We start from the raw sequence: 25,830 nt of genomic DNA, 5'->3' as shown, positions 1-25,830 counted from the left end.
TCCCTGAGCAACGGTTTATCACAGCACAGAACAGCTATTTATTTGCATTAAAAAACCACATCAAAACAAGCTAAATTTTTTTCAGTCTACTCTGTTTAATAGGGCAAGGAAGATTGATGCATTTTAGAAATACTGTCATCAAAAAAGTGGTTTAAATAGTAAAGATTCATCACCTAAAGGAGCAAGCTTTGGATATCCGGAATGCAAACATGTTGGTTCTCTGATAGTGCCAGATAAATGAGTTTAGGCAAGAAAGCTTATTGTTACAAAAAAGTATAAGTGATACATAAGGGTTATTGGGACATTAACAATCACTTTCAGATTTCTGTCTTCTTCATTTCAAGAGCCACCAAACCAGTCTTCTTTAGACCACCTGGGCTGGTTTGGACCAAGATCTAGTCAATATGTAGTCTGCCAGTGATGTAGGTAAGTAAGAGAGAGGGATGAAGAAAAATTGAGAATCCCAGCCAGCTGAGTATCGAGTACGGGGATGCACAGATGTCAGAGCGTGTTCCATGCAGTCAGTGACCAGGTTCAGGTTTGTGCTACAATTCAATATCCCTTGTTTCATGTCATCGAAATCTGGATACAAAAAGAAAAATGGTGATCAGCAATCTTATTGCTTATATTTTTAAGATCCTATTGCATGCAGTCACATAAGTCTAACTACATTTAATTTCCACAAGGACTAGGCCAATAAGACCTGTGCTTCCCAGTATAACAGCCATTAGCCACATGTAGCTAATGAGCACTTAAAATACAGCTAGTATGACTGAAAACTGAATTTTTTTTTTTTTTTTGGCTGTACAGCATGGCTTGCGGGATCTTAGTTCCCCAACCAGGGATTGGACCCAGGTCACGTCAGTGAAAACACCAAATCCTAACCACTGGACCACCAGGAATTCCGTGAAAACTGAATTTTTAAATTTAATTAATTTTAATTTTATAACTCAATTCTGTTATTGGAAAACTTTTAAGTATGTTTGGAACAATATAGGTATGTGAATCTACTTTTTCAACTGGAAATTTTGTAACATCTTTATTGAGATAACTCACATTCATAAAAACCATCCATTTAAAGTATACAAATCAATGACTTTTAGTACATCCAGAGTTGTGTGACCATCACCACAATCTAAGTTCAGAACATTTTCATCAACCCAAAAAGAAATCCCATACTCATTAGCAATCACTCCCATTTCCTGCCAACCCACCCAGCCCTAGGCAACCACTAATCTACTTTCTATCCCTACAGATTGCCTTTTCTGGACATTTCATATAAATGGAATCATACATGGTGGTCTTTTGTGACTGGCTTCTTTCAGGGAGCAAAATGTGCTCCAGGTTCATCATGTCATAGCACGTATCAGTACTTCATTTCTTTTTATGGTCGAGTACTACTCCATTATATAGCTATACCACATTGTGTTTACCCATTCAACAGCTGATGGACATTTGAGCTGCTGCCACTCTGGAGCTATTATGAATAATGCTACTGGCAGCTACAAATCATATTAATCCAAATACAGAAGAAGGACTTCCTAAGAAAATTCAGCATCCAAGTTGAGATGTGCTATAAGTGTAAAATATTTACACACCAATTTTCAAAGACTAATAGAAAGAATATAAAATATCTTGTTAATAACTTTTATATTGATAATAAATGTTGAAATGATAGTATTTTGGATACATTGGTTTTAAGTAAAATGTATTATTAAAATTTATTTAACCTGTTTCTTTTCCTTTTTTAAAAAGTAGCTACTAGAGAATTTAAGATTACATATGTGGCTCTCATATATCTGTTGGACAACACTGTTCTAGATTATTCTGAACCATGGACAAATATATGAACAATTTCAACTCCTTCTAAATCACGAAATACATATATCCTTCCTTTTACATACAGTCACTTCTTAGTAAAGTCTGTTTTCCTTTTATTTCTATTGCCAAACTATACATACCCACAAGGGGAAACAAATTCCCTAACGGTTGAAAACTTTAGGTGGAGAGGAGCTTCGAACAATGGCTGGCCCCCTGACATGCTGGGGACTGCAGGCCCCTAGCTTGAGTTCTGAGAGGCTCAGGAAGTTTTCTGTCAGCCTTTCCTTGATCCAGTTGCTCTGGCCTCTGTTGATGGTGGTCCCCCTTAGGCCTGATGCACCCAGAAGACAGGGATCTGTAGGTCAGGAATCTTCTGTCTGCACATTCCCCTTCTCCTTTTCTCTGTACCTCGACATCACCCAGAGCCAGGGACAAGCCTCCTGCCACCCCACACAGGGCTTTTTTGTGAAAGGGCCTTGGCAAGCTGCTATTTTCTTTGTGTGAAGAAAAAGCACCCCTTCTCCCCAGAAAGGTGCAGCCCCACACACCAGCGTGCGTGACTGACTTCTGCTTAGAGGACTGCCTCCCCTCTACCCCCAAAACTGCCTCCTCCTCCTCCAGATCATCAGGATGACATTCTTACACCAAATTGAACTACCTCACTCCTACTAGGCTCCCATGGCCTGCACGTGAGGTCCAGCTTCTGGAAATGGCCGATAGGGCCCTGCAAATCTGGTCCTGACTCACTTACCTCGCCCCGCCTATGTATACCCTCCCTCCCTTCACAATGAAACATGGAGTTTGTGGCTAGGCTGTTACCCAAAGGGTAGATAATATTGAAGGCTGAACTTTAGTTAAGCAGGCCTCCCACGCTAGCCCTGACAAACTACAGAGGGGCACCCTCCCAAGACCCAGAGGCTCCACGCCTCTAACCATGTAACAGTGTAACAGCACCTCCCTGGTGCTCAGGTGGCCAGGCCCATAGGTGACAAGGCAGGGCAGACCCTGGTCCTAGGCTGCCTATATGGCCTCTTCCTCAGCCACAACAGCCATCACCAAACCAACCATGAAGGCACTGGGACCTTCCTGAACCCCTCTTGTCTTGGGAAGGCTTTGTTTAAGGAGCTTTTTTCTCAGAAGATCTACAAATCACTCTCCACCAACCCTCTTTGTCCTTCTCATGCAAGGTTACCCATTATACCATCAGAAGAAAAGCTCACAGCTATCAAAAAACTTCTGTCCATAGGACTCCTTAATATGCGCAGGGACTTCTTTCCAGACTTGCTTCATCGTCTCTGAGAACTTCTGCACATCTGTCATCACTGTTCTGAAGTAGCCAGGTTCAATGATGCTGATTTTTACCCCAAAATGTTGAAGCTCACGCCTAGGGAAAAAAAAAAACCCTCAAGTTAACTCCTCTGATCGAAAGATACCATAATTTCACTGTTCTCAGGGAGAAAACAAAACAGAACAAAAAATAGTTATAGAAACACCTTTACTGAATATTTTAAAGGGTAAAGAAATAGAGACAAAAAAATAAAATTTTAAACATCCCTAGATGCAACAACTGGGACATGATTATACAAACTACCGTAACCATTCAATTCCACATTCACTCATTTAACAGAGTCATTAGGTTTCTACCATGTGCTATACACCGGAAATATAAACAATACAAGGAATAATAAAGAAAATTAGCATTTTTATGGCATCTGTGCTAAGTGTTTTACATGCACAATCTCAGTAAACTAAGACTCTGTTCACCACCCCCAAAAAGCTCACAGTGGGTGAGTCTGACAGGTAAGCAAATAATTGCAATACAATTCAAAAGACTTATTTATAAAGGAGAGGTATTCAAGGTGCTACATAAGTAGAGAGGAGGATGTAGATTTTCTGAGGGAATCAGAGAAGGCTTCAGTGAGGAGAAAATGTTTCAGTTGAGCCTCGAAGGATAAAGAGGAAATTTCCCAGTGAGGAAAGAGGTGGAGTGGAATACCAGGCAGTGGGAAGTGCACACCCAGAAGCAAGGGGCTGTGAAAAACTACAGTGTGTTTGAAGACTGCAAGAATCCATGAATGGGATATGATGTGGGCATTGAAATTACAAGCCATTGGTCATACCAGAACACTCCGGGTAGTTCAAAAAAAGTTGCAAAAATATTTATCAGGGGCTGTGTGTGTACCAGGCCCTGTGCTAAGTGCCGCCTTCACCAAGTGAAGTAAGATGGCATTGTGCACCACGTGACAGGTATTCTCTCAATACCCCAGGCAAAGTGATGACAGGTGCTCCCTGATCTAGAGGTTAAGGCAGCCTTGCTGGAGAAGATGAAGCCCAAGCTGATGTCAAGAAGAAACGTTTAGAACAATGGTCCATGAGAATGTAAAACACAAAGCACCATGACCCTCTAAAGCAACAGTGGTTCTCAAAGGGTGGACCCGAGATAAACAACATCAGCATCTGCAAGCTTGTTAGAAATGCCGATTATGGAGCCCCAGTCCAAATTTACAGTCGGAAACTCTGGGGGTAGGAGTGAATAATCTGAACAAGCCCTCCAGGTGGCCCTGAGGCATGCCAAAGTTAAGAAACACTACTCTAAAGGGAAAGCCTCTCTTAACAAACCAAAACACAAAACCTTCCAAGTGAGAGCTTCAGAAGATGATTCCCCAGGGGTCTGTGCGTGCTGGGGAAGAAGGAGGGGCTGTGCCAGCCAGGGCTGCTTCAGGCCTCCACACTTCACGTCCCCCTGCAGCTGCTCAGACTCCCGACACACCACCACATCCCCATCCCCTTTAAAACCCCGACTCAAATGTGGGACAAAACTGCCTTCTCCTGTTTACCCTTAGCACTATGAAGGCAAACTGGAATTCTCTAAAGGAATTAAATAGCGATTTAAAGGTTGGAAGGGCGTCCCTTTGCTCTTGGTCTGGGAATGAGTGGAGGAGTCCAAGAGTCATGAGTGGTGGTAAGTCAGCGGGCAGCAGCCCCATAGAGGTAGTCAGGATGTTGGGTAGGCAGGAAGCCAGGCAAGGTGCCCGCCACACAGTAACAACTCATGTGGTGGTGATTTCCCTATTCCCTTCGCTAAGCAGATAATATAATATGCACATGGTAATAGATATCTACCAGTCATGGCATGTGGTGGGCTAAATAATGGCTCCCAAAGGTATCAGGTCCTAATCCCTGGAATCTGTAAATGTTTGCTTTTTTTAAAATTTGTTTATTTACTTATTTATTATTCATTTATTTATTTATTTTGGGTCTATTCATGCTTTGGGTCTTCGTTGCTGCATGTGGGCTTTCTCTAGTTGTGGCGAGTGGGGGCTACTCTTCGTTGTGGTGCATGGGCTTCTCATTGCAGTTGCTCCTCTTGTTGCGGAGCATGGGCTCTGGGTGCACGGGCTTCGGTAGTTTTGGTGCACGGGCTCATTAGTTGTGGTCTGCAGGCGTTAGAGCGCAGGCTCAGTAGTTGTGGCGCACAGGTTTAGCTGCTCCACGGCATGCGGGATCTTCCCGGACCAGGGAACAAACCTGTGTCCCCTGCATTGGCAGGCAGATTCTTAACCACTGCGCCACCAGGGAAGTCCCTGTAAATGTTACCTTATGTGGCAAGGACTTTGAAAGTTTGATTGGGTTAAGGATTTGAGACAGGGACATTATGCCAGATTATCTGGGCATGTCCTAAATGCAATCACAACTATCCTTATAAGAGAGGCAGAGGTAAATCTGAAGAGCAACAGAGGAAGAGAAGGCAGGGTGGTCATGAAGGCAGAGACTGGAGGGATATGGCCCAAAGCCACGGAATTCCGGCGGCTACCAGAAGCTGGGAGGGGCAAGGAACAGATTCTCTCCGAGAGCCTTCAGAAGGAACGTGGCCTGTCAACGACTGACTCTGGCCCCTAGACTCCAGAACTGGGAGAGGATAATTACATGTTGTTGTAAGACCCCATGCATCACAAATTACTCATGGTCATTTACTATAGCAGCCATAGGACGCTCATACGTGGTGCCTGTAATATTTATAGCTCATTTCCAAGTGACACTGCCCTAGAGTCAGCCCCTGCTAAAGGGGAGTCTGTGCAGCACTCCTTTGTACCACGTGGCTGCACCCGCATGTCTGCAGCTGACTGGACCAGCAAGGGTACTTGATGGGAGGAGAGCCCCTCCTAGGACTGGACAGTGACTCTGCCTGTTACTACCTATATGGCCATGCAAATTACTGAATCTCTGTGCCTCAGTTTCCCTGCATATACAATGAGGATTAAAAATAACTCCTCCTTCATTGGGTTATTATGAAAATTAAATGATTCATCCAATGTAAAGTACTCACAACAGTGCCTGACACATAATAAGTGCAAAAAATATCACATGATGCGGTGTCACCCAGCACACACACATAAATGAACTCGGCCAACAGGATTCTCTGTCTCAGAAATTAAAATATAAGGGGGACTATAAAAAGAAGGAGCAGCTGATAGAGGGGCATGAAGCTGAAATGATGTATTTTAAAAAGGTAGAGGCAGGGCCATTAGGGATTGTGGCAAACTGAAGTTATAAGAAAGAAAAGAAGCTATTAGAGAAAGAAAAAATATACTGAGTAAAGGGATGGAATTAGTTAGTTAGAAGCAGATGAGAACCAGAAAGAGTCACCATGAAGAGACGAGGACAGGTTTATTTTAAGGAGGAAAGAAGACAGTCATCTTCTCTTCAGAAGTGAAATTTTATCAAGGATAAACCCTGAGAGTTAAAATGTGAGGTGGTGACAGGAGACAGAGACTTGGGGTCAAAATACAGGTTTGCCAAATCATGGTTGTTACAGGTGAACTTTCAGAAAGATAACAAAATCTGAGCCTCAGTTTCCTGTATGAAACAGAATAGTAATAATAGCTACATATCAGATTTTGGAAGTGATGAAATAAGATGATGTAGGCAAAAGTGACTAGCATGGTGTCTAAGACATATTTAAGTGCTCAGTAGTTGCCTCTGTTTTAACTTAAGAGTATTACCTCAGAATGTCTGAAAAGGCTTCCACTCCATACTTGGAGCAAGAGTAGCCTGCTCCAAAGAAAGCGATTCTTCCGAGGATGCTGGAGACATTGACAATCCTACCCCGTGCTCTCCGTACCAAGGGAAGCATGCTCAAGGTCACCTCTATCAAACCAATGAGGTTCACTTGGAGGGTGTTCATGTAGGTCTTAATCTTCAGCCACTCAGTGCAGCCGTGCCTCGGAAAAGTGCCTGCGTTGTTGACCAGACCCCAGAGCCCTAAAATAATAAAAATCAAAGCAGGAGTTCAGTTTCAGACAAAAACAACAGACATTTTCCTTGATCAATCTTCCTGCTGAAAACAACTAAAAACGCTAGACAAAATATATCTTTTCAATCTTCTTAAACACATCTATCAGTAAGAAAGTAAAAGAAGGACAGGCCAAATCTAAGAGAAGACTGGAATCCAGAGAGGATAAACAGAACCCCGATGCGAGATTTTGATTCGAAGGAATTTTCCAACCAGTGTGAATTTGAACTTTAGTATTTATAGCATCAAAAAACATACACAATAAGAAGGTATGAAGTCCAGAGCTCACCTAAGGTAGGAGTCTAATAAAAGACACTTTCTGCATTAAACTGGAATCCTAAATAGCTACACTATCACTTTAAGGGTGAAATAGAAAGTACTTCCAAAGGACTGAAAGTAAAACTGCCTATCTTGAGCTCTGGTGGGGGTGGGGGGGGGGGCGGGGAGAATCAGGCCCCAAGGACCAAAAAGAAAAGCAGATTTGGTGAAGATGAGATAACGAGTCCTCCTTTAGATCTGGTGAGTTTGAGGTTCCAGCAGAATTTCCAGATGAGAAAGCCAGCAAGTAGTTGGGAATTCAGGTGTGAAGAATAAGAAATAATTTAGAAATCAAGGGCATAAAGGTAATAGATTAAACAATGGGTAAATGGGTACATTCAACATTTGTTGAGCTCTTAACATGTACCAGACAATATGTCAGAAACTGGAAATACAATAATGGGTAAGAGAGGTCCATGTCCTCAAGGAGCACACTCTCTAACATGGGAAAACAATAACAACAGTAATAACAATACAGTAGAAATAAGCCACTATGCACAGCAAAGAGTCTATAACTACCCATAACTCCTGACTCTGGCGTCAAGAACATCCTCAGGTAGGAGTAATGTTTTAAAGTCAATTTTCTAAATTAAAGTAAATTTTAAAAAATAAACATTCTTCAATCCAAACCAAACGATTTTATTACTAGTTTGCAAATCCTAGGATGAATAGATATTTAGGAGGTCCAATTATCAGGATCTATTGAATCACAAAACAAGTGGAGGAAGAAGAAGGGGATCAAAGAGGATTTGGATACTATCCGGAGAAAATGAAACTTAGAAAAGATGACTTAGGGACTTCCCTGGTGGTCTAGTGGGTAAGACTCCACGTGCCTAATGCAGGGGCCCGGGTTCAATTCCTGGTCGGGGAACTAGACCACATGTTGAAACTAAGAGTTCACATGCCACAACTAAGGAGTCCATATGCCCCAACGAAGATCCCATGTGCTGCAACTAAGACCCAGCGCAGCCAAAAATAATTAATTAACTAATATTTTTTAAAAAGAAAGAAAAGATGATTTATCCATAATTGCCAAAAGTTGAAACCAACCAAGATGTCCTTCAGTAAGTAAATGGATAAACAAACTGTGGTACGTACAATGGAATATTATTCAGTGATAAAATGAAATGAGCTATCAAGCCACAGAAAAACATGGAGGGACCTTAAATAGATATTGTTAAATGAAAGAAGCCAGTCTAAAAGGCTGCATATAATATGATCCTGACGATATGACATTTGGGAAAAGGCAAGAGTATGGAAACAGTAAAAACCTGCATAGTTGCCAGGGGTGGGGGGAGGTGGAGAGAGCAGAGGAGATGAACAGGTAAATGATTCCATATCATACTATAATGGTAGATACAGGATATTTTACATTTGTCAAAACTCACAGAACCATACAACACAAAGTGGATCCTAATATAAACTATGAACTTCGGTTAATGATAATGTATCAATATTGGTTCATCAATGTAATAAATATACCACACCAACGCAAGACATTAATAATAGGAGAAACTGTGGGGCGGGGGGGGGGGTGTATATGGGAACTCTGCACCTTCCAACTTTTCTATAAACCTATAACTTCTCTAAGAAATATGGTCTATTAATTAGACAAAACAAAATAAAATGAAAACACGTTTTTAAAAAAGAAAAGGACCAATGGCTGACTTCCAGGAATGTCCATATTTTAGGTGGTAGCCAAGGGAAGAAGAACCAAATTCTAAAGAACGCCTTCAAAATTCTTCAAACATGAAGAATTGTGGTTGTAAATACTCCACGTACAAGGTGAGATAACAGCCTCAAATCTATTGGGTTCGTTTCTCAATGTAAACATTGTTAAGAAAATGAAACACCAAAAAAGATCACAGCTGTCCTTCAAATGACAAAGCCAGCATTTTAAGCCCTGCTTTTCAGTGTATATATATATACACACACAAAGCTTTAACATCATCATGCCTAAGTGAACGAAAGGAGAAAATACTTCTCCATACCTCTGTCCCCCACACGCTCCTTCACCCACTCGGCGGCCGCAGCGATGCTCTCCGTCTTGGTGACGTCCAGGATCACCGTCTCCAGCCTGTCGGACGTCTGGTTCCTCAACAGCTCGGCGCCCTGCTCCGTCAGACATGCAGCCAGCACCCTCAAGCCTCGCAGGTCCAGCTGCCTGGCCAGCAGATTCCCGAAGCCCGAGTCACAGCCCGTGATGAAGACGAACTTGTCCTGGAGGTGGCTCACCACCTGCCTCTCCCGGTACCAGCGCAGGAGGTAGTACAGGCCCACGAGGACTGCCAGGTACAGCCACATGGTGAGGGGACCTCCTTCAAAAGAAAAAGAACAGTTTTCGTTTTATTCCTTCCTTTTTTCTTTAAGCAGCATTTACTGAGTATTTACTATGTGCCAGGCATTGCACTAGGTGCTGGGACTCTATTAACTAATACTTGGTCCTACCCTCTAGCCACCGTCTAGAGAGGGGAGTCAGGGAAGTAACCAAACAAATGCACTGCAATGTGGTAGGTGCCAAATAGAAGTATACACAGTCTAATGAGGCTATAAGGGAGGTAACACACTGCCTGCAAAGTTAGAAACAGCTTCACAGAGGCAGTGATTTTGAAATTACTTCCAACAAAATAGTTAAGAGTTGAAAAAGTGGACAAGGATTAAAGGACACTCCAGGCAGCAATAATGTGTACATGAGGACTTCCCTGGTGGCGCAGTGGTTGAGAATCTGCCTGCCAAAGGGGACACAGGTTCAAGCCCTGGTCCAGGAAGATCCCACATGCCGCAGAACAGCTAAGCCCATGAGCCACAACTACCAAGCCCATGCATCGCAACTACTGAAGCCCATGCACTCTAGGGCCCTCATGCCACAACTACTGAGCCCGTGTGCTGCAACTACTGAAGTCCACGCACCTAGAGCCCATGCTCTGAAACAAGAGAAGCCACCGCAATGAGAAGCCCATGAACCACAACAGAGTAGCCCCCACTCACCACAACTAAAGATAGCCCACATGCAGCAATGAAGACGCAACACAGTTAAAAAAATAATGATGTGTACATGAATGGAGTGGTGAGCAGGGTGATGCAGAGAGCATATGGAGGAGGAAATGGAAGATGAAGTGATGAAGGGCCAGACCAGGAAGGGTCCTGTGGGCCACACTAAGGAATCTGGATGTTATCTTCCAGGCGACGAGGGTGTGCCATTAGACAGTATTAAGCTGAAGGCTAAGATGGCCAGATTTAGCTTCATAAAGATCTGTCTCACAGTGGGAGGGAAGGATGGATTAAACAGGCATGTGATGAAGGCAAAGAGATCAGTTGAGAGATCCAACAGTGTGGGTGAGACACTGCAGCCAAAGCAGTTTGTAAACATAGACCGATCAGATGCATTTTGCTGAAGTGAGTGTTCAGAGACGCCCACGTTTCTACACGTAATTCTAGAGAAACATCCACCGTTTGGGGACAATCTACAGTTGTTGGCTGAAGTAACATATAATTAATAGAGTCACAGGCAGAGGTCCAAGAAGGGTGTGGGCCCACTAGGACATCATAAGGCCTACACATGCCTACCTTAGCTTGCCTTCAAGGCCTTCCTACTGCTCTGGCCCCTGACTTCCTTCTTGGCCTTCTCTTTTACCACACCTCTTTTGCACCCTACTCTTTAGTCATACAAGCACCTTTCAGTGCCCCACACAGTAGAGACTTTTCATGTCTCAGTATACAATTCTCTCTACAATTCCTCCTTTCCCAGCTCTCATCCATTTGACAAATAACACTCATCTGTTAAGACTATTGAAAAAAAAAAAAAGACTCCATTGAATGAGTCAGACACAATGTTAGGCACTGATACACAAAAGTGAATAAAACAAGGTTCTGTTATTCATTGAATTCACAGTCTAAGTGTAAAGACTGACAAGAAAACAATGCAGTATACAATCGTCCCTTGGTATCCATGGGGGCTTGGTTCCAGCACCCTCCAAGGATACCAAAATCTGAGGACATTCACCTCCCTTGTGTAAAATGGCATAGTATTTGCATACAACTTTTGAACATCCTCCTGTATACTTTAAATCATCTCTAGTTTTACTGTACTTATAATACCTAATACGATGTAAATGCTACATAATTAGTTATAAATACCATGTAAAGGCTATGTAAATAGTTTCTGGCATGCAGCAAATTCAAGTTTTGCTTTTTGGAACTTTCTGGAAATTTTTTTTTCTAATATTTTTGATCTGTGATCGGTTGAATCTACAGGTACAAAACCCATAGGTATGGAGAGCTGACCATAATAGAAGTAAGGGCAGGATGCTCTCGGAGCATTCAGGAGAGGCTTCCAAGCCAGTCCAGGGAGATCTGAGAAGTTTCCTAGTGAGGGTAAAATATAACTTGAGATCTAAAGCATCATATAATAATAATAAAAGCAGCTAACACTTGCATAGCACTTGCTGTGTATCAGGCCCTGTTCTAAGCATTTCACATATATTAACTTATTGAATTCTCACAACATCCCCATAAGGCATGTCCTGTCAATATCCCTGTATGTTGGTTCAGATGCCAAGACAGAACTAGACATGCAAGGGACTCGCTGGGGGAAACATCTATGGGGAGGGGGGGGGGACGGGGCAGGGGAGGCGGGCATCACGTCTTGGCCTTTGGGCTAAGATCAAGTGGAGAATAAGGGGGAAACTGCAGGAATAGGTGCCAATACAGGTCTGACACCTCTGTAAAAAGAGAGAAAAGGAAGGAGGATTTAGAAGGAAGAAACTGCAGTTCAGCCTTGAGAAAGTCTCAGCTAGGCTGATGAGGGTCCTTGAGCAAAGACTGTCAAGTAGAGTCCCCACATTGGGCTGAACTGGTTGGAACTTTCAGTCCCACCTCCAGACCTCCAGGGAGAGGAGTGGGCTAGAGATTGAGTTTAATCACTAATGGCCAAAGATTTAAATCAATTATGCCTATGTAATGAAGCCTCCATCAAAAACCAAAAAGGACAGAGCTCAGAGAGCTTCCAGGAGAACATATGGAGATTCAAGGAAAGTGACATGCTTGGAGAGGGTGTGGAAGCTCTGTGCCCTTTCCCTATACCTTGCCCTAAGCATCTCTTCCATCTGGCCGCTCCTGAGTTGTATCCTTTTATAATAAACCAGTAATCAGATAAGTAAAATGTTTCTGTGAGTTCTATTAGCCACTCTAGCAAATTAACCGAACCCAAGGACGGGGTCACTGGATTCGCCAATCTATAGCCAGTCCATCAGAAGCACAGGTGATAATCTGGGCTTGCAACTGGTGTCTGAAGTGAGGGGTGAAGAGCGTAATCTTGTAGGAGTGAACCCTTAACCTGTGGAATCTGACGCTGTCCCGTGGTAGTGTCAGAACTGAGTTGAATTGTGGGACACCTAGCTGGTGTTGCAGAGAATTGCTTGTTGTAATTGGGTCCAGAACTGTTAAGGGTATAGGGGAATAAAATTGGAGGAGCCTGTGAAGGAGAGAAAACAGTGGATAGAGACATGTAATGCTTCCCCGCTCCTCTTCTTTTTCTCATCTTTCTCACCCTCCCTCCACCTCTCCATTCTCTCCCTTCCCCCAAACTTTCTGCTCTGTCCAATCTGAGAGCTCTGTGTTCTCGAGACAGCTGCCTCTGCTCTGCCCAAATGTCATTCTCTGGCACACTGTAGTAACAGAGGTTCATTCTGCCTGTTTATTGACTAAAAGCATAATTTCCTGATGCCAGTCAAAGATGAAAATCCATTTCCCCCATTAGGAAGAAGCTTGGAACCCACAGCCTCTCTAGGTATTACTATTTAACCATCACATAGCAAGAAGACTAAACTTACATAAGAGATATGCCAGGCCAGGCAGAATCCCAAAACAGAGCCAAAATTGAACAAGAATCAAACACCTGGAGATGCCTTGACTATTTCAAGTATCTGTATCCCTTGACCTGACCACTTTCTGAGGCTCCGTCCTTTATTTCTCATTTCCTTAAGTACTCTCCAACCAGATGTTTAGCCAGACACTCAATACATCCAAGATAGAATGCATCACATTTTCTCCTAAAACTGCTTCTCCTCCAGTACTCCCAATTTCCATTTGTATTACTTTTCAGTCTAAGGCTGACACTCCCTCTTCATTGCTCCATGCATTCCCCCTCAGGGGATGAGGCTGCAGAGTCTAGCTCTCTAGCATCTGGAGCACCTGTCCCCTCCCCTTCATTCCTATGGCGTCATCCATTGTTCAAGCCTTCAACATTCAGTACCTCTTACTTGACCCATCATAGAAGCCTTCTCACCATGCCCACAGTATCAGTCCCTTCCCCTGTCCTCCGCACAGTGCTGTCTGGTTAATTTTCCTAAAGCACCGCTCTGTTGATGTCACTACCTGAAAAGCATCAAACCTACTAAATAAATTCTAAATCATCTAAATCCATGATTGGGCCTCAACCTTATCTCCTGCTCCTCCCACTCACACAGCTTGTGTTCCATCCAAAACCAAAGAACTTACTGCTCTCCATTTATTCATGCCCTGCTCTTTCCATGCCCCAGATCTGTGGTCTCACCATTCCCTTTGCCTGCAATGCCCTTCTTGCTCATCTATGCATGTCAGTATACTACTTGTCCTGCAGAACTCAGCAAATCACACTTCCTCCATCTGCTCTCCCATAACAATCTACTCATATCTCTCCTGTGTAGCTCATCTCTCCAACTGGATTCCAGGGGCAGTTCTATGACTGATTCATCTTTATAACTGACACTGCACCTACTTCAGGGCTTTGATCCAGTATATAATTGAACTGAATAAACAATTACCACTTCTAGAAGAGCCTGTTTTTTATTTTAACACATATTCTGAAAACAGCACCATGGTACCCAATTGATTGACTATAGTTGTACATCACAAATTTATTCCCGACATTATTTTTCTTTCTCCTGAAAGTAGCAACTAATACACAGTATACACAGTAAGTTTCCTACAATTCTTTCCTTCTCTATAGATATTTAGAATGTGTCTAACTTCATGAAGACACAGAGAAGAAAGTGTAAGTAACCCAAGACTCTGCTTACTCACCCTGACCCTCCTGCCTGGTACTTGGGTACAAAGCCTTTGACTAGTCTTTGGCTCCTCCATCTTCCTCACTCTTCATATTCTGTCACGTTCCAAACCTTAGAGATTCTTTAATATTATCTCTCACATCTCTGCCCTTCCTTACATTCTTTTCTTTAATTTATTTATTTGGCTGCATTAGGTCTTTATTGCTGCATGTGGGCTTTCTCTAGTTGCAGCGAGCAGAAGCTACTCTTCGATGTAGCACACGGACTTATTGTGGTGGCTTCTCTTATTGTAAGTATGGGCTCTAGATGCACGGGCTTCAGTAGTTGTGGCTCAGTACAGGCTCACTAGTTATGGCCCATGCGCTTAGTTGCTCCAGGACATATGGGATCTTCCGGGACCAGGGATCGAACCCATGTCCCCTGCATTGGCGGGCAGATTCTTAACCACTGTGCCACCAGAGAAGTCCCTGCCCTTCCTTACATTCTACCTTGGCTTTTATCTTCACTCTTCTCACCTGGCCTAAAGCCTCCTAAATTATCTTCCTACTTCCAGTTCATTCTACACACCACTGCTGGATGAATTTTTCTCAAGCCCTGTCATGCCATTCCCTTTCAGCAGTCCCCAGTGGTCCACCAAATAAAGGATAAACTCCTCACCGGATGATTCTAGGCCCTCCACTGTAGTCCAACTCACTAATGTAAGCTTGCAGTCAAGTTAGGAAACTCACTGTCTCTCAAACCCGCCAGCATATTTTGGCCTCTAGAGCTTTGCTCTTGCTGTTTCCTCTGCTCATTCACTGAAACAAGCATTTTTTAAATACTAACTCTGCACCAAGTCCTGGGTACGTGCTGAGAATACAAAGATGAGTGGAACCTAGTGCCTACCCTTAAGGAGCTCACAGAACTAGTGGGGGATATAAAAATAGAAGTAAATTATTAAGAAAATATGGAAAGGACCACAAGAGAAAGTGCTTATTTCTGCCTAAGGTGTCGTGGAGGAGGTGGCATCAGAGGTGAGCAGCAGCTCAGCGCGCTAAGCAGGATGGCGGGAAGCACACCCCAGGCAGCAGGAACAGGATGGGAGACAGCACAGAGGTCTATAAGGCTATATGCCATGGAGTCGCAAGATGTGATGTGGGAAAGACAGGCAGGGGCCTGATCAGGAAAGCCCTTAGATGGCATGCTAAAGAATGCAGATTGTGTCCTGCATTTTGTCATTTATGCATTCAATAAACATTTTTTGAGCACCCACTATGTGCCAGGCACTGTTAGCGCTGACCCCTCATACCCCGCTGGTGGGAATGTAAGAGGGTATAGCTGCTTTGGAACCTTGAAAACATTATGCTTAGCTGTAAAAGACCACATATTGTATGACTCAATTTCTATGAAATTTCTAGAATTGGCAAGTCTATAGAAACAGAAAGCAGGTGAGTGGTTGCCTAGGGCTGGCTTGAGGGAGCTGGGGGGAAACAGGGAGGGTGACTGCTAAAGTGTAAGGAATTCTTTTGGTGAGGCAGGTTAATAACAAGAGCAGGAAAGGACGAGGCTAACAGAAGAGAACGCACGCCTCAGGGAAGAAGTGACGTACGGCCTCGTTCACAAGATCCCGCCGTGGGCAGCCCGGACGTCTGAGTCAAGGAGATAAGGGAAAACCTAACGCCTGCACTCTGGCTTCTGTGCCTTGCTCCCGCCTAGATAAGCATAGCTATAGGCTCCCAAAAAGCGCAGGAACTGGTCTATAAAAGGAGAAACTTTCCTTTGGTTCGGGGCTCAGTCTTTGGATGTGCATCCACCGGGCCTGCACCGGTGCAATACACATGGCTTCCTGTGCTGCCAGCCTCAGTGTCCTGCCTGCCTCGACCGATCCCTCCAACATTGGGAGTAATGAAAATGTCCTACAGTGGATTGTGGTGATGGTCACACAATTCTATGAATATACTAAGAGCTACTGAATTGTATACTTTAAATGGGTGAATTGTATGTGTGAATTGTACCTCAATAAAATTTTTAAATAACTAAAATATACAGACAAAAAATATGTTAAAAGAGGGTATGCACTTTGGAAAAAAAGAAAAAAACCAGGGACTTCCCTGGCGGTCCAGTGGTCGACTCCACGCTTCCACTGCAGGGGGCATGGATTAAATCCCTGGTCCAGGAACTAAGATCCCTTATGCCATGCTGTGTGGTCAAAAAAAATAAAAAGAAACAGACCAGAGTGGGACTTCCCCAGTGGCGCAGTGGTTAAGATCTGCCTGCCAATGCAGGGGACATGCGTTCTATCCCTAGTCTGAGAAAATTCCACATGCTGAGGAGCAAATAAGCCCGTGTGCCACAACTACTAAAGCCCACATGCCTAGAGCCCATGCTCCTCAGCAAGAGAAGCCACAACAATGAGAAGCCCAGGCACCGCAATTAAGAGTAGCCCCCCTCACCACAACTAGAGAAAGCCTGCACACAGCAACAAAGACCCAAAGCAGCCAATAAATAAATAAATTTATTAAAAAAAAAAAACAATGAACCCAGATTCTTGCATCTTCTCACACAGAGAAAAGCACTAAAATCATTAACTGAGATATCTGAGCCTCATGATTAGTAGTAACCTTTTACCAAGACGTATGCTTGGGGTGGGAGGGAGTTGCGGAAGGGAGGGGATATGGGGATATATGTATAAATACAGTTGATTCACTTTGGTGTACCTCAAAAAGTGGCACAACAGTGCAAAGCAATTATATTCCAATAAAGAGCTTAAATAAATAAATAGATGTATGCTTGACTGCACATGTTCCCTAGCCAAAATCTTATATATACTGGCTTCTCCCCTACCCCTTTGGAGCAGTTCCTCAAGAGATACCTGAGACTGTATTCCAGGCTATAGTCCTCAGTAAGACCTTGAATAAACTCAACTCACAGCTCTTACGTTGTGTGTTTTTCTTTCAGTCGACATATTCAAGCCAACAATTGTTTATCACAATTAGATGCCACTATGCACCCACCATCATGTTTTAACTGAAAAAGGCTGACAAAGTCAAGTGTCAGCAAGAATAATCAAGCGTTGCTATTGAAAGAGTAAATTTATTCAATCAATTTGAAAAAAGCAGCTTGTCATTATCTACCAAAGATAAATATTTACCTTCCCTATACCCATAGATTCCATTTTAGATATATAATAACAACAAAATATGTGCACCATAAGATGTGTTTGCAGCAGCATTATTTGTGAGAGCCAAAAGGTGGAAACAGCCTAAACATGCACAAACAGTAGAAGAGGTAAATAAGTTGAGATATGTTCTTATAATGGAATGCTATACAGTGACAAAATTGTGTATAGCTATACACAATTACATGGATGAATCACACAAACATAATACTGTAACACAAAAGAACACATACTACAGGATTCCATCTACACAAAGTTTTAAAGAGACAAAACCAATTTATGTTGCTACACATCAGATTACTGGTTACCTATGGGGAGGAGGTAGGGTTCAACGACTGAGAAGGATATTAGTGGGTTGTCTACAGTGCTCATAATGTTCTATTACTTGACCTGTGTGGCTGTAACAGAAGTGCTAATTTTGTGAAAATTCATTGAACCATCCACCTATGTGTTCTGGACTCAAATTAGAAAAATAAAAATACCACTTTGATTAAAAAGAGAAGAAAAGAAACAGTCTGAAACAAAATCACTTCTATGTTTGTTATAAAATTCTTACCAAGAACACTGTGTATCTACACAAAATCACTTCTATGTTTGTTATAAAATTCTTATCAAGAACACTGTGTATCGGGCTTCCTAGGTGGCACACTGGTTGAGAATCTGCCTGCCAATGCCTGGGACACAGGTTCGATCCCTGCTCTAGGAAGATCCCACATGTCGCGGAGCAACTAAGCCCGTGCACCACAACTATTGAGCCCATGCACTGCAACTACTGAAGCCCACGTGCCTAGAGCCCATGCCCTGCAACAAGGGAAGCCATGGCAATGAGGAGCCCGCGCACCACAACAAAGTAGCCCCCACTTGCCGCGACTAAAAAGAAAGCCTGCGCACAGCAAAAAAGACCCAACACAGCCAATAAAAATAAATAAATAAATAAAATTTTTTAAAAAGCACACACACACACACACACACACACACACACAAGAACACTGTGTATCTACACACCAGGCAAGATCCCACACAATAAATCCTGTCATGCATTTAGTACCAGGAAAGATTTTGTCTTTTCTAAGTAAACAGTATACTATTGATTATTTTTAAATTATCTAGTTCTTCATATTATCTTAGAAGTTTAAGGCCAAATTTTTTTATATAAGTTTATTTTATTTATTTATTTATTTTATTGGCTGTGTTCAGTCTTCGTTGCTGCACATGGGCTTTCTCTAGTTGCGTCGAGCAGGGACTACTCTTCATTGTGGTGCACTGGCCTCTCATTGCGGTGGCCTCTCATTGCAGAGCATGGGCTCTAGGCGCGTGGGCTTCAGTAGTTGCAGCACATGGGCTCAATATTTGTGGCTCACGGGCTCCAGAGTACAGGCTCAATAGTTGTGGCGCACAGGCTTAGTTGCTCCGCAGCATGTGGTATCTTCCTGGGGCAGGAATCGAACCCGTGTCCCCTGCATTGGCAGGCGGATTCTTACCCACTGTGCCACCTAGGAAGTCCTAAGGCCAAATTTAATGTTCAATCATAGTAATTCTATTAGACCTTGTAGACAGCATTTTTTTTCTTCTTCTCTCTTCTCTTTCATCACTTTGATTTTCTATTTCTTTTTATGTTTCTGTTTGCATTTTAATAACTTTTTTGTACGTGTCTTTTACTATAGGCTACCTCAAACTCTTTTTGAAGATGCTACATTTGTCCAAGAATAAAACTTAACAGATTTTCCAACCTCACTCTTATCCCAAAAGCTGACTCAACCCCTCTGCCAAGTGAGAAAAAATTAGAAACTAGTCCAGCAGCTGATGCCTTGTACTGCCGCATATATATATATACACATATATATGTGTGTGTGTATATATATGTGAATATGTGAAATATGATATATATGAATATATTATAAATGTATATATACACATGTATATATCATACTTCATATCAATTTATGAGGTTCCACAAAGAGAAAGGAAAAATGTTACCTGAGGAATTCTTGTTTGGGAATATATATCAGATTTCACCTACCTTTGGAATTTTACTTCTTCTCTGTTCTCCACAGGATTAGAAATGTAACAAGTGAGAAGGAATAATGGGACTATTAAACCCTTGTTTACTGGCCACATGGGTTTAAAAAAAAAAAAAAGAAAAATTTTGCCCCTCCCACTGCAGAGAGCTTGCTCACAGTAGGAGATGGTTGTTAGGGTTAGGGCAAGAGACTAGACTGAGAGTTGCAGCAACACAGTTCTCCGGGCTTAATTACATAAGGCCGCTTTTGCTTACCGAAAAGTTTACAAACTTACCCCACAGCCCCAGCATTAACCATAAAAGAGCTGGTTTTCCACACTGTCAAGAATCCCAATTTACAGAGTATACCCAGGGGGTCCTATTTGTACCTATAAAATCACTCTCAACTTCTAACCAATACTTTCTCAAACTCCAAAAGAATAAAGATCAAAAAAGCAGAGAAAACAATGCTGATGAAATTTCTTTCAGAAATCAAAGTTGAAGGGTCTTTTAAGAAAATTAAAAATCATAATCAAGATCTTTCCCCAAACAGATCTTATCCCCAACCCAAAACACACACACACACACACCCACACACACCCATTTGCTCAGGAAGAGTCTGGTCCTGGAGACTTCAGAGGACTTCATGAATCCCCACTGGGTAGGGTCCCCTTCCCTTCCCCCACACTGCCCACCCCCAGCTCCGGCGCCTCTTTCACAATACCTCCCTCTGTGGTCAGAGTCCAGGCTGCTCCACTTCCTTGTGCCAAGCCCACAGTTCTCACCAGTGTCATCCTTGCTCAGCTGGAGAATCAGATCTGTTACAGCCAAAATTAAAAGCAGAAAGCCCCCATCCTCTGAGTAAGTTGGTGCCTCTGCTGGAGTCAGGGAGCAGGGAAGCAGAGCCCACTCTGACTGCAAATCTGAGATCAGTTTCTGCAAACTGGGGCTCTCAGTGTGAATGCTGTCAGACACCTTTCCAAAAGAGCTACAGCTGCTTCGTGTCCTAATCCGCTCTTGCAAAGTAACCAAACTCAAGCAGGATGTTGTGGGAACCTTCGATGTAAAGTCAGTCAGTCAGTCAGAAGCACAGGTAACAACAACAATTCGCATCTGAAGTTTGGAGCGGGGGAGGGGTGGAATCTTCCGGGACTGAACCTTTAATGTGGAATCTAACACTACCTCTGGTTAGACAGTGTCAGAATTGAGTTGAATTGTAGGACACCCAGCTGGTATCCAAAGAATTGGTTTGGATGTGTGGGGAAACACACCCCTCCCCCACACTGGAACTGGTATCAGAATCCTTCAGCACACTTTCACAACTCTCTCCTCTCCTGGCTCCTATGATATCACCCTCTCCTAGTTCTCCTGCTTCTATTCCCATTTGTCCTCATTGTCCTTTGTTGGCTTCTCTTCCTCTACCCATTTTTTTTTTTTTTTTTTTTTTTGCTGTGTTGGGTCTTTGTTGCTGCGTGCAGGCTTTCTCTAGCTAAGGAGAACAGGGGCTGCTCTTTGTTGCAGTGCACGGGCTTCTCAGTGTTGTGGCTTCTCTTATTGCGGAGCACAGGCTCTAAGCACACATGCTTCAGTAGTTGCAGCACGTGGGCTCAGCAGTTGTGGTGCATGGGCTGTAGAGCACAGGCTCACTAGTTGTGGCACATAGGCTTAGTTGCTCTGTGGCATGTGGGATCTTCTGGATCAGCGATCAAACCCATTGTCCCCTGCATGGGCAGGCAGATTCTTAACCACTGCGCCACCAGGGAAGTCCCCCTCTACCCAATTTTTAAAGTCAGTGTCTTTAAGAGTTTTATCCTGGCCCTTCTTCTCTTCTCACTGTACACACCCTCCTTGTTTGGGGACTTCAGTCATCATCAGCTTCCACTCTGATCCAAGTTTTAATGACTTGCAAATCTCTGCCTTCGGTCAAGATTGCTCCTGATATCTAGCTCCTCATATCTAACTGCCTGCTGGGCATCTTCTACATGAATTCATCCATTCATTCCATAAACACAGAGTCCCTACTATGTGCTAGGTCCAACACTAGTTACTGGAGATAACAGAGGTGAGTAAAAAAGACATGCTATTTGAAATCTTAGGACTTATAATTTTAATAGGAAAAATAAACATTAAATATATATTCCCACAAATTAATACATAATTACACACCGTGATGAGGGCTATGAAAGAAAAGCATAGGGAGCTTAGGGAGTATCACAGTAGCAACTCAAAGTCAACTTTTCAAAACTGAAATAATAATGATTCAGTGCAATCTGATCCTCCTCCTTATTTTCACCTTATTTCTTATCCCTGCACGTATTCAACAAATACTCAACAAATTTAATGATTGCCCACTAGGTGCCAAACAACCCCCTTCCAACCAGTTGCCCAATCCTGAAACCTGGGAAATCATCCTGGACCACTTCCTCAGCCCCCACATCCAATCAATATTAATTCTTAGTAATATCTCTTAAATCACTTATGTCCACCCAATCACATCCATCTCTACTTTGCTGCCTTCGTTCAGGCCACAAGTATTTGTGCCCTGGACTCCAGCAACCATTTCTTGGGATTGCTCTGACTCTGGTTGCTCTTTCCCCTTCTATCTGCCCTTTACAGGGCTCCAGAGTTTATTTCTAAAATACAATTCTGATTATGTTTCTCCCCTGCTTAAAAGCCTTCCAAGACTCCCCACTGTCTTTAGACAAATTCCTGCGAAGGAACAAGGTTTGATGTTGTGTTTTGATTTGGATCTACCATCTTTATTTTAAGCAGTCTGCAAGGTAGAAGCTAGACCCAAAAAATTATATAGCTTTATGATTAACAAGAAAACCTATACAATATGCATATTGGCAGGTTATTTATCAAAAATCTGGTAGGTTCATTTATAGCTTAGGTGAAAAAATTTCAATTTCATATATTATATCCATCATATAGATTAAAAAACAATTGAGTCGCGGGAGGGAGGGGATATGGGGATATATGTATAAATACAGTTGATTCACTTTGGTGTACCTCAAAAACTGGCACAAGAGTGTAAAGCAATTATGTTCCAATAAAGAGCTTAAAAAAATTGCAATATTCTATAATACATGTTTTATCAGCTTTGAAGTTATCATTTGCTTTGTGGTTAAAAGAATCATTCCTGTGAGATTAAATTAAAACTTTGTCATTTAAACAAATATGAGGGTACTCTTTATTACTTTTCAATAGTTGATGATAACTGATAACACCTATCAGAAACTGAAGTATGACCTTGGCTCTACCTAGACAGTCTCCCTTTGTTTTTGGTGCTCCTCTGTCAACAGAACATATTTTCTAATCTTCTTTGGTTTTATTGAGAAGGAAAATAACTAGCACAGGAGTACTTCAAATTTTCAACTGGTTTCAACAATATTATTCACTCCCAAGGCTTCTGATAAAATACAGATATGACCAATATTTTATTTTAATTTTAACCAAAACCGAATTAAAATGGAAGGTGAATAACTTTTTCTTTCTTTTTTTTTTTTTTGTGGCTGCAACACGCAGCATGCAGAACTTCCCTGACCAGGGGGAAGATGAATAACTTTTATTTCCACACTCTTTAGCTTAGCACACAATGCTCTGGCCATACCTTGCCTCTTAGTTCCGTCTCTCACTATGCCTTCCCTTGAAGTCTGAGTTCTGACCATACGGAACTATTACAGGCAGTTTCCTGAAAGCACCATGCCATTTACACTTTTGTGCCTTTGCTCCCTGCACCAACCTTGTCCAAGTCTTTAAAAAAATGCTGATGCCAATAGACAGCTGAGTTATAAATTTATCTATAACATTTCATTATACTCTCTGATTTGTGTCCATTGCCCGTACTAGACTATAACTTTCTTAGAATTTGAACCCGTGTCATTTTTTCTCCCCAGAGCCTAGCTAAATGCCCAACACAAATTTTCATTAACTCTTTGTGGAATAAATGAATATGTTAAAAACTGACTGACTGAACCATATCTGTCCCAAATCTATCATCCTTTTACATGCTAAAAACATCCAGAATAACAATAGGAGCTGGACTGAAGTCCATGTAGTAGGTGTCCAAGTCTGCAAAGAACTTGAAGAGGGAGACCCAGGGCCGACAGATTACCCAAAGAGGTTGATAGTGGACGTAAACAGCGAATGTAAAGGGGTTGGTAGACAGTGTAAGGCTTGAAGGACACCTCTGAGGATGAAAGCACAAGGGGAAACCAACTGAACAGCAATACTGCCTCCCAGTGGCCCTTGGGGTAAAAGCCTCTACACCACAGCACTTCACAAAGTTATAGCTTTGTCACTTTGAGTTATTCTGGGCTATGAGCGGGGCCAGGCACCTCTTATTTTATCTCATTTAACCCTCACAACAAACCCTTGTAGACACATAGCTTGTAACGTAGGAGTTAATCACACAGACTCTGGAGCCAGGATGTCTGGCTCGCCCGCTTACTATGAAACTTTTGTAAATTCTACTGCCAGAGTGTGGATAATTTTTGACTCACCTTCAAAGCTTCACGACCTGGGGCAAATTACTTTAGTTCTGGGCATATGTCCCCATCAGTAAACTAGGGATAATATTAGTATCTATCACGTGCACTCTTGACAGCATAGCAAATGCTATATAAATGTTAGTTATTATTATGCCTTTTTGCCTGATGATAAAAACATGTTAAATAAATCAAACATACAATAGGAACTCAATAAATAAACTTCCTTTGCTTTCTCCCTTTATGTCTTAGCTCCCTACAGTGTGCCCTCCTTAATGGTCCTGAAATTTAAATAGGGGACTCAAATAGCTCAAAGAAGTCAGTTTCTAAAGGCAGCAGTAAGGAATCTCCAGTAAAGAAGCTGAGGAACCTCCATTAAAAAGCCCAAGGGCACACGGTTCTGGAAAAGAGAACTCTACTGGCAGTTTTGTTACGATTAGTAGAGTGAAGGTCTTCCCAGCAGTGAAATTCATTCTACCCAAAACAAGATGCACGGGGACTGTGAAAATCAACTAAGATTTGTGCAGGATGTCACATTTCTAGAAATATTCAAACAAGTATGATCTGTCCAGAGCCGATTTTTCACTACTTTGCCCACAGAAGCTGAGGTACCATGATCACTTTCAAGATTTGGCTAATAATAACCTACTAGAGGCTCTGTTCTCTCCTTGCTTTGCTACTATTATTGTAAAAATAAAATTCATGAAAATGATAGTTTTCAAGCGACACAACACTGATGTGATTATGACTGCCCACCCCAGCCCACCTTTGAGATGAGATGTCTCTTTACCTGGTAAGACTTATTGGCAGATCTGCACATCAATAGCAAACAGGCTCCTTTCATGCTTGTAAAGCGCTCCATGATTCTGCAAGCTTCCTCTGATTCAGATTTTAGTATTCCTGGGTGTTCTATTTGAGAGACTTAACATACAAACAAACAATGACCAGACCATATAAAAACAGATCTCTGACCCACAACCTGCCCTGAACCCTACCCAGGAAACCAACCCCCTTATCTGTGATAAACAGCCCAGGAAGCCAGCCTGCTTTAAGCCAGACTTGTAGGAAGTCAGACTGCAGTCTCTAGTGACAGTCCAGGAAGCCAAATAACCCATATACAATCCACCCCAAACAGCCAGGAGTTGATTAACAACTGACAGCTTCCCTAATTTTTGTCCCCACTTCCAAATTAGGACCAAACAGAGAAAGTCAAATATGCACCCCTAACCAATCACGTAGGATGCCCCGCTCTGAGTTAGCCCACCTACAACTTCCCCATGCAAAGAGCCTTGAATCAGGACACACCTGAAACCTTCCCTTTCTTCGCTAATAAAGCTTTGCCTCTCCTCTGCCTGCCTTTGAGTCTCAGCCAAAATACGAGTGATGGTAACTGACTCCCTTTCTATATATAGCAAGCTCTTGAATAAATAGCTTTTGTTTTTCTCATTTGGTTGGTCATCGTTTATTTCCACATATTGGACCTAGTAATTCTAGGAAGAACTAATTTCCAAACCCTCTTTAAAAGATATTGGTTAACATTGTTCAGATGTGTTGTTTCTAAAACAGTCATGAACTTAGCGGAAAACATCTCTTTTACTTCATCTTAGTAACCTAAATCAATATGCTCCAGGCCTCACCTTTCCGCAGAAGGCCTTCCTAGAATGGGCGCGGCATCCTTCTGCGCACCTGAGCAGTGGACCTAGTGC

The 25,830-nt window shown here is 42.5% G+C and overlaps 1 protein-coding gene across 3 annotated transcripts; it reads right to left on the bottom strand.

Moving 5' to 3' along the window:
• Positions 1-25,776, bottom strand: LOC130833121 (17-beta-hydroxysteroid dehydrogenase type 6). Of its 3 annotated transcripts, XM_057702403.1 has the most exons (6): positions 25,762-25,776; positions 24,915-25,045; positions 9,424-9,750; positions 6,825-7,083; positions 3,042-3,205; positions 1-582 (listed from the first exon to the last, which is right to left on the bottom strand). In XM_057702403.1, the coding sequence occupies exons 3-6, from the start codon at positions 9,734-9,736 to the stop codon at positions 365-367; spliced, it is 954 nt and encodes a 317-aa protein (XP_057558386.1). In that variant the 5' UTR covers positions 9,737-9,750; positions 24,915-25,045; positions 25,762-25,776; the 3' UTR covers positions 1-364. The 3 variants fall into 3 exon arrangements, with proteins under 3 accessions (XP_057558386.1, XP_057558385.1, XP_057558387.1); XM_057702402.1 differs by lacking the exons at positions 24,915-25,045; positions 25,762-25,776 and adding an exon at positions 20,359-20,379; XM_057702404.1 differs by lacking the exons at positions 24,915-25,045; positions 25,762-25,776 and adding an exon at positions 19,656-19,704.
• Positions 25,777-25,830: the final 54 nt, after the last annotated feature.

The sequence above is a fragment of the Hippopotamus amphibius genome, chromosome 12, assembly GCF_030028045.1.
Source record: "Hippopotamus amphibius kiboko isolate mHipAmp2 chromosome 12, mHipAmp2.hap2, whole genome shotgun sequence".
Lineage (NCBI taxonomy): Eukaryota > Metazoa > Chordata > Mammalia > Artiodactyla > Hippopotamidae > Hippopotamus > Hippopotamus amphibius.
Note: the sequence above shows the minus strand (reverse complement) of the source record. Positions and strands in the feature narration are given on the sequence as shown.

Coding starts and splice junctions, on each gene's coding strand:
- LOC130833121 (XM_057702403.1), bottom strand. CDS start 9,736: ATGTGGCTGTACCTGGCAGTCCTCGTGGGCCTGTACTACCTCCTGCGC. Junction 3,206..6,824: donor GCCTTTTCAGACATTCTGAG/GTAATACTCTTA, acceptor TTTTTTCCCTAG/GCGTGAGCTTCAACATTTTG. Junction 583..3,041: donor ACAGAAGTTTTTTGATAGCT/GTGAGCTTTTCT, acceptor TTTTGTATCCAG/ATTTCGATGACATGAAACAA.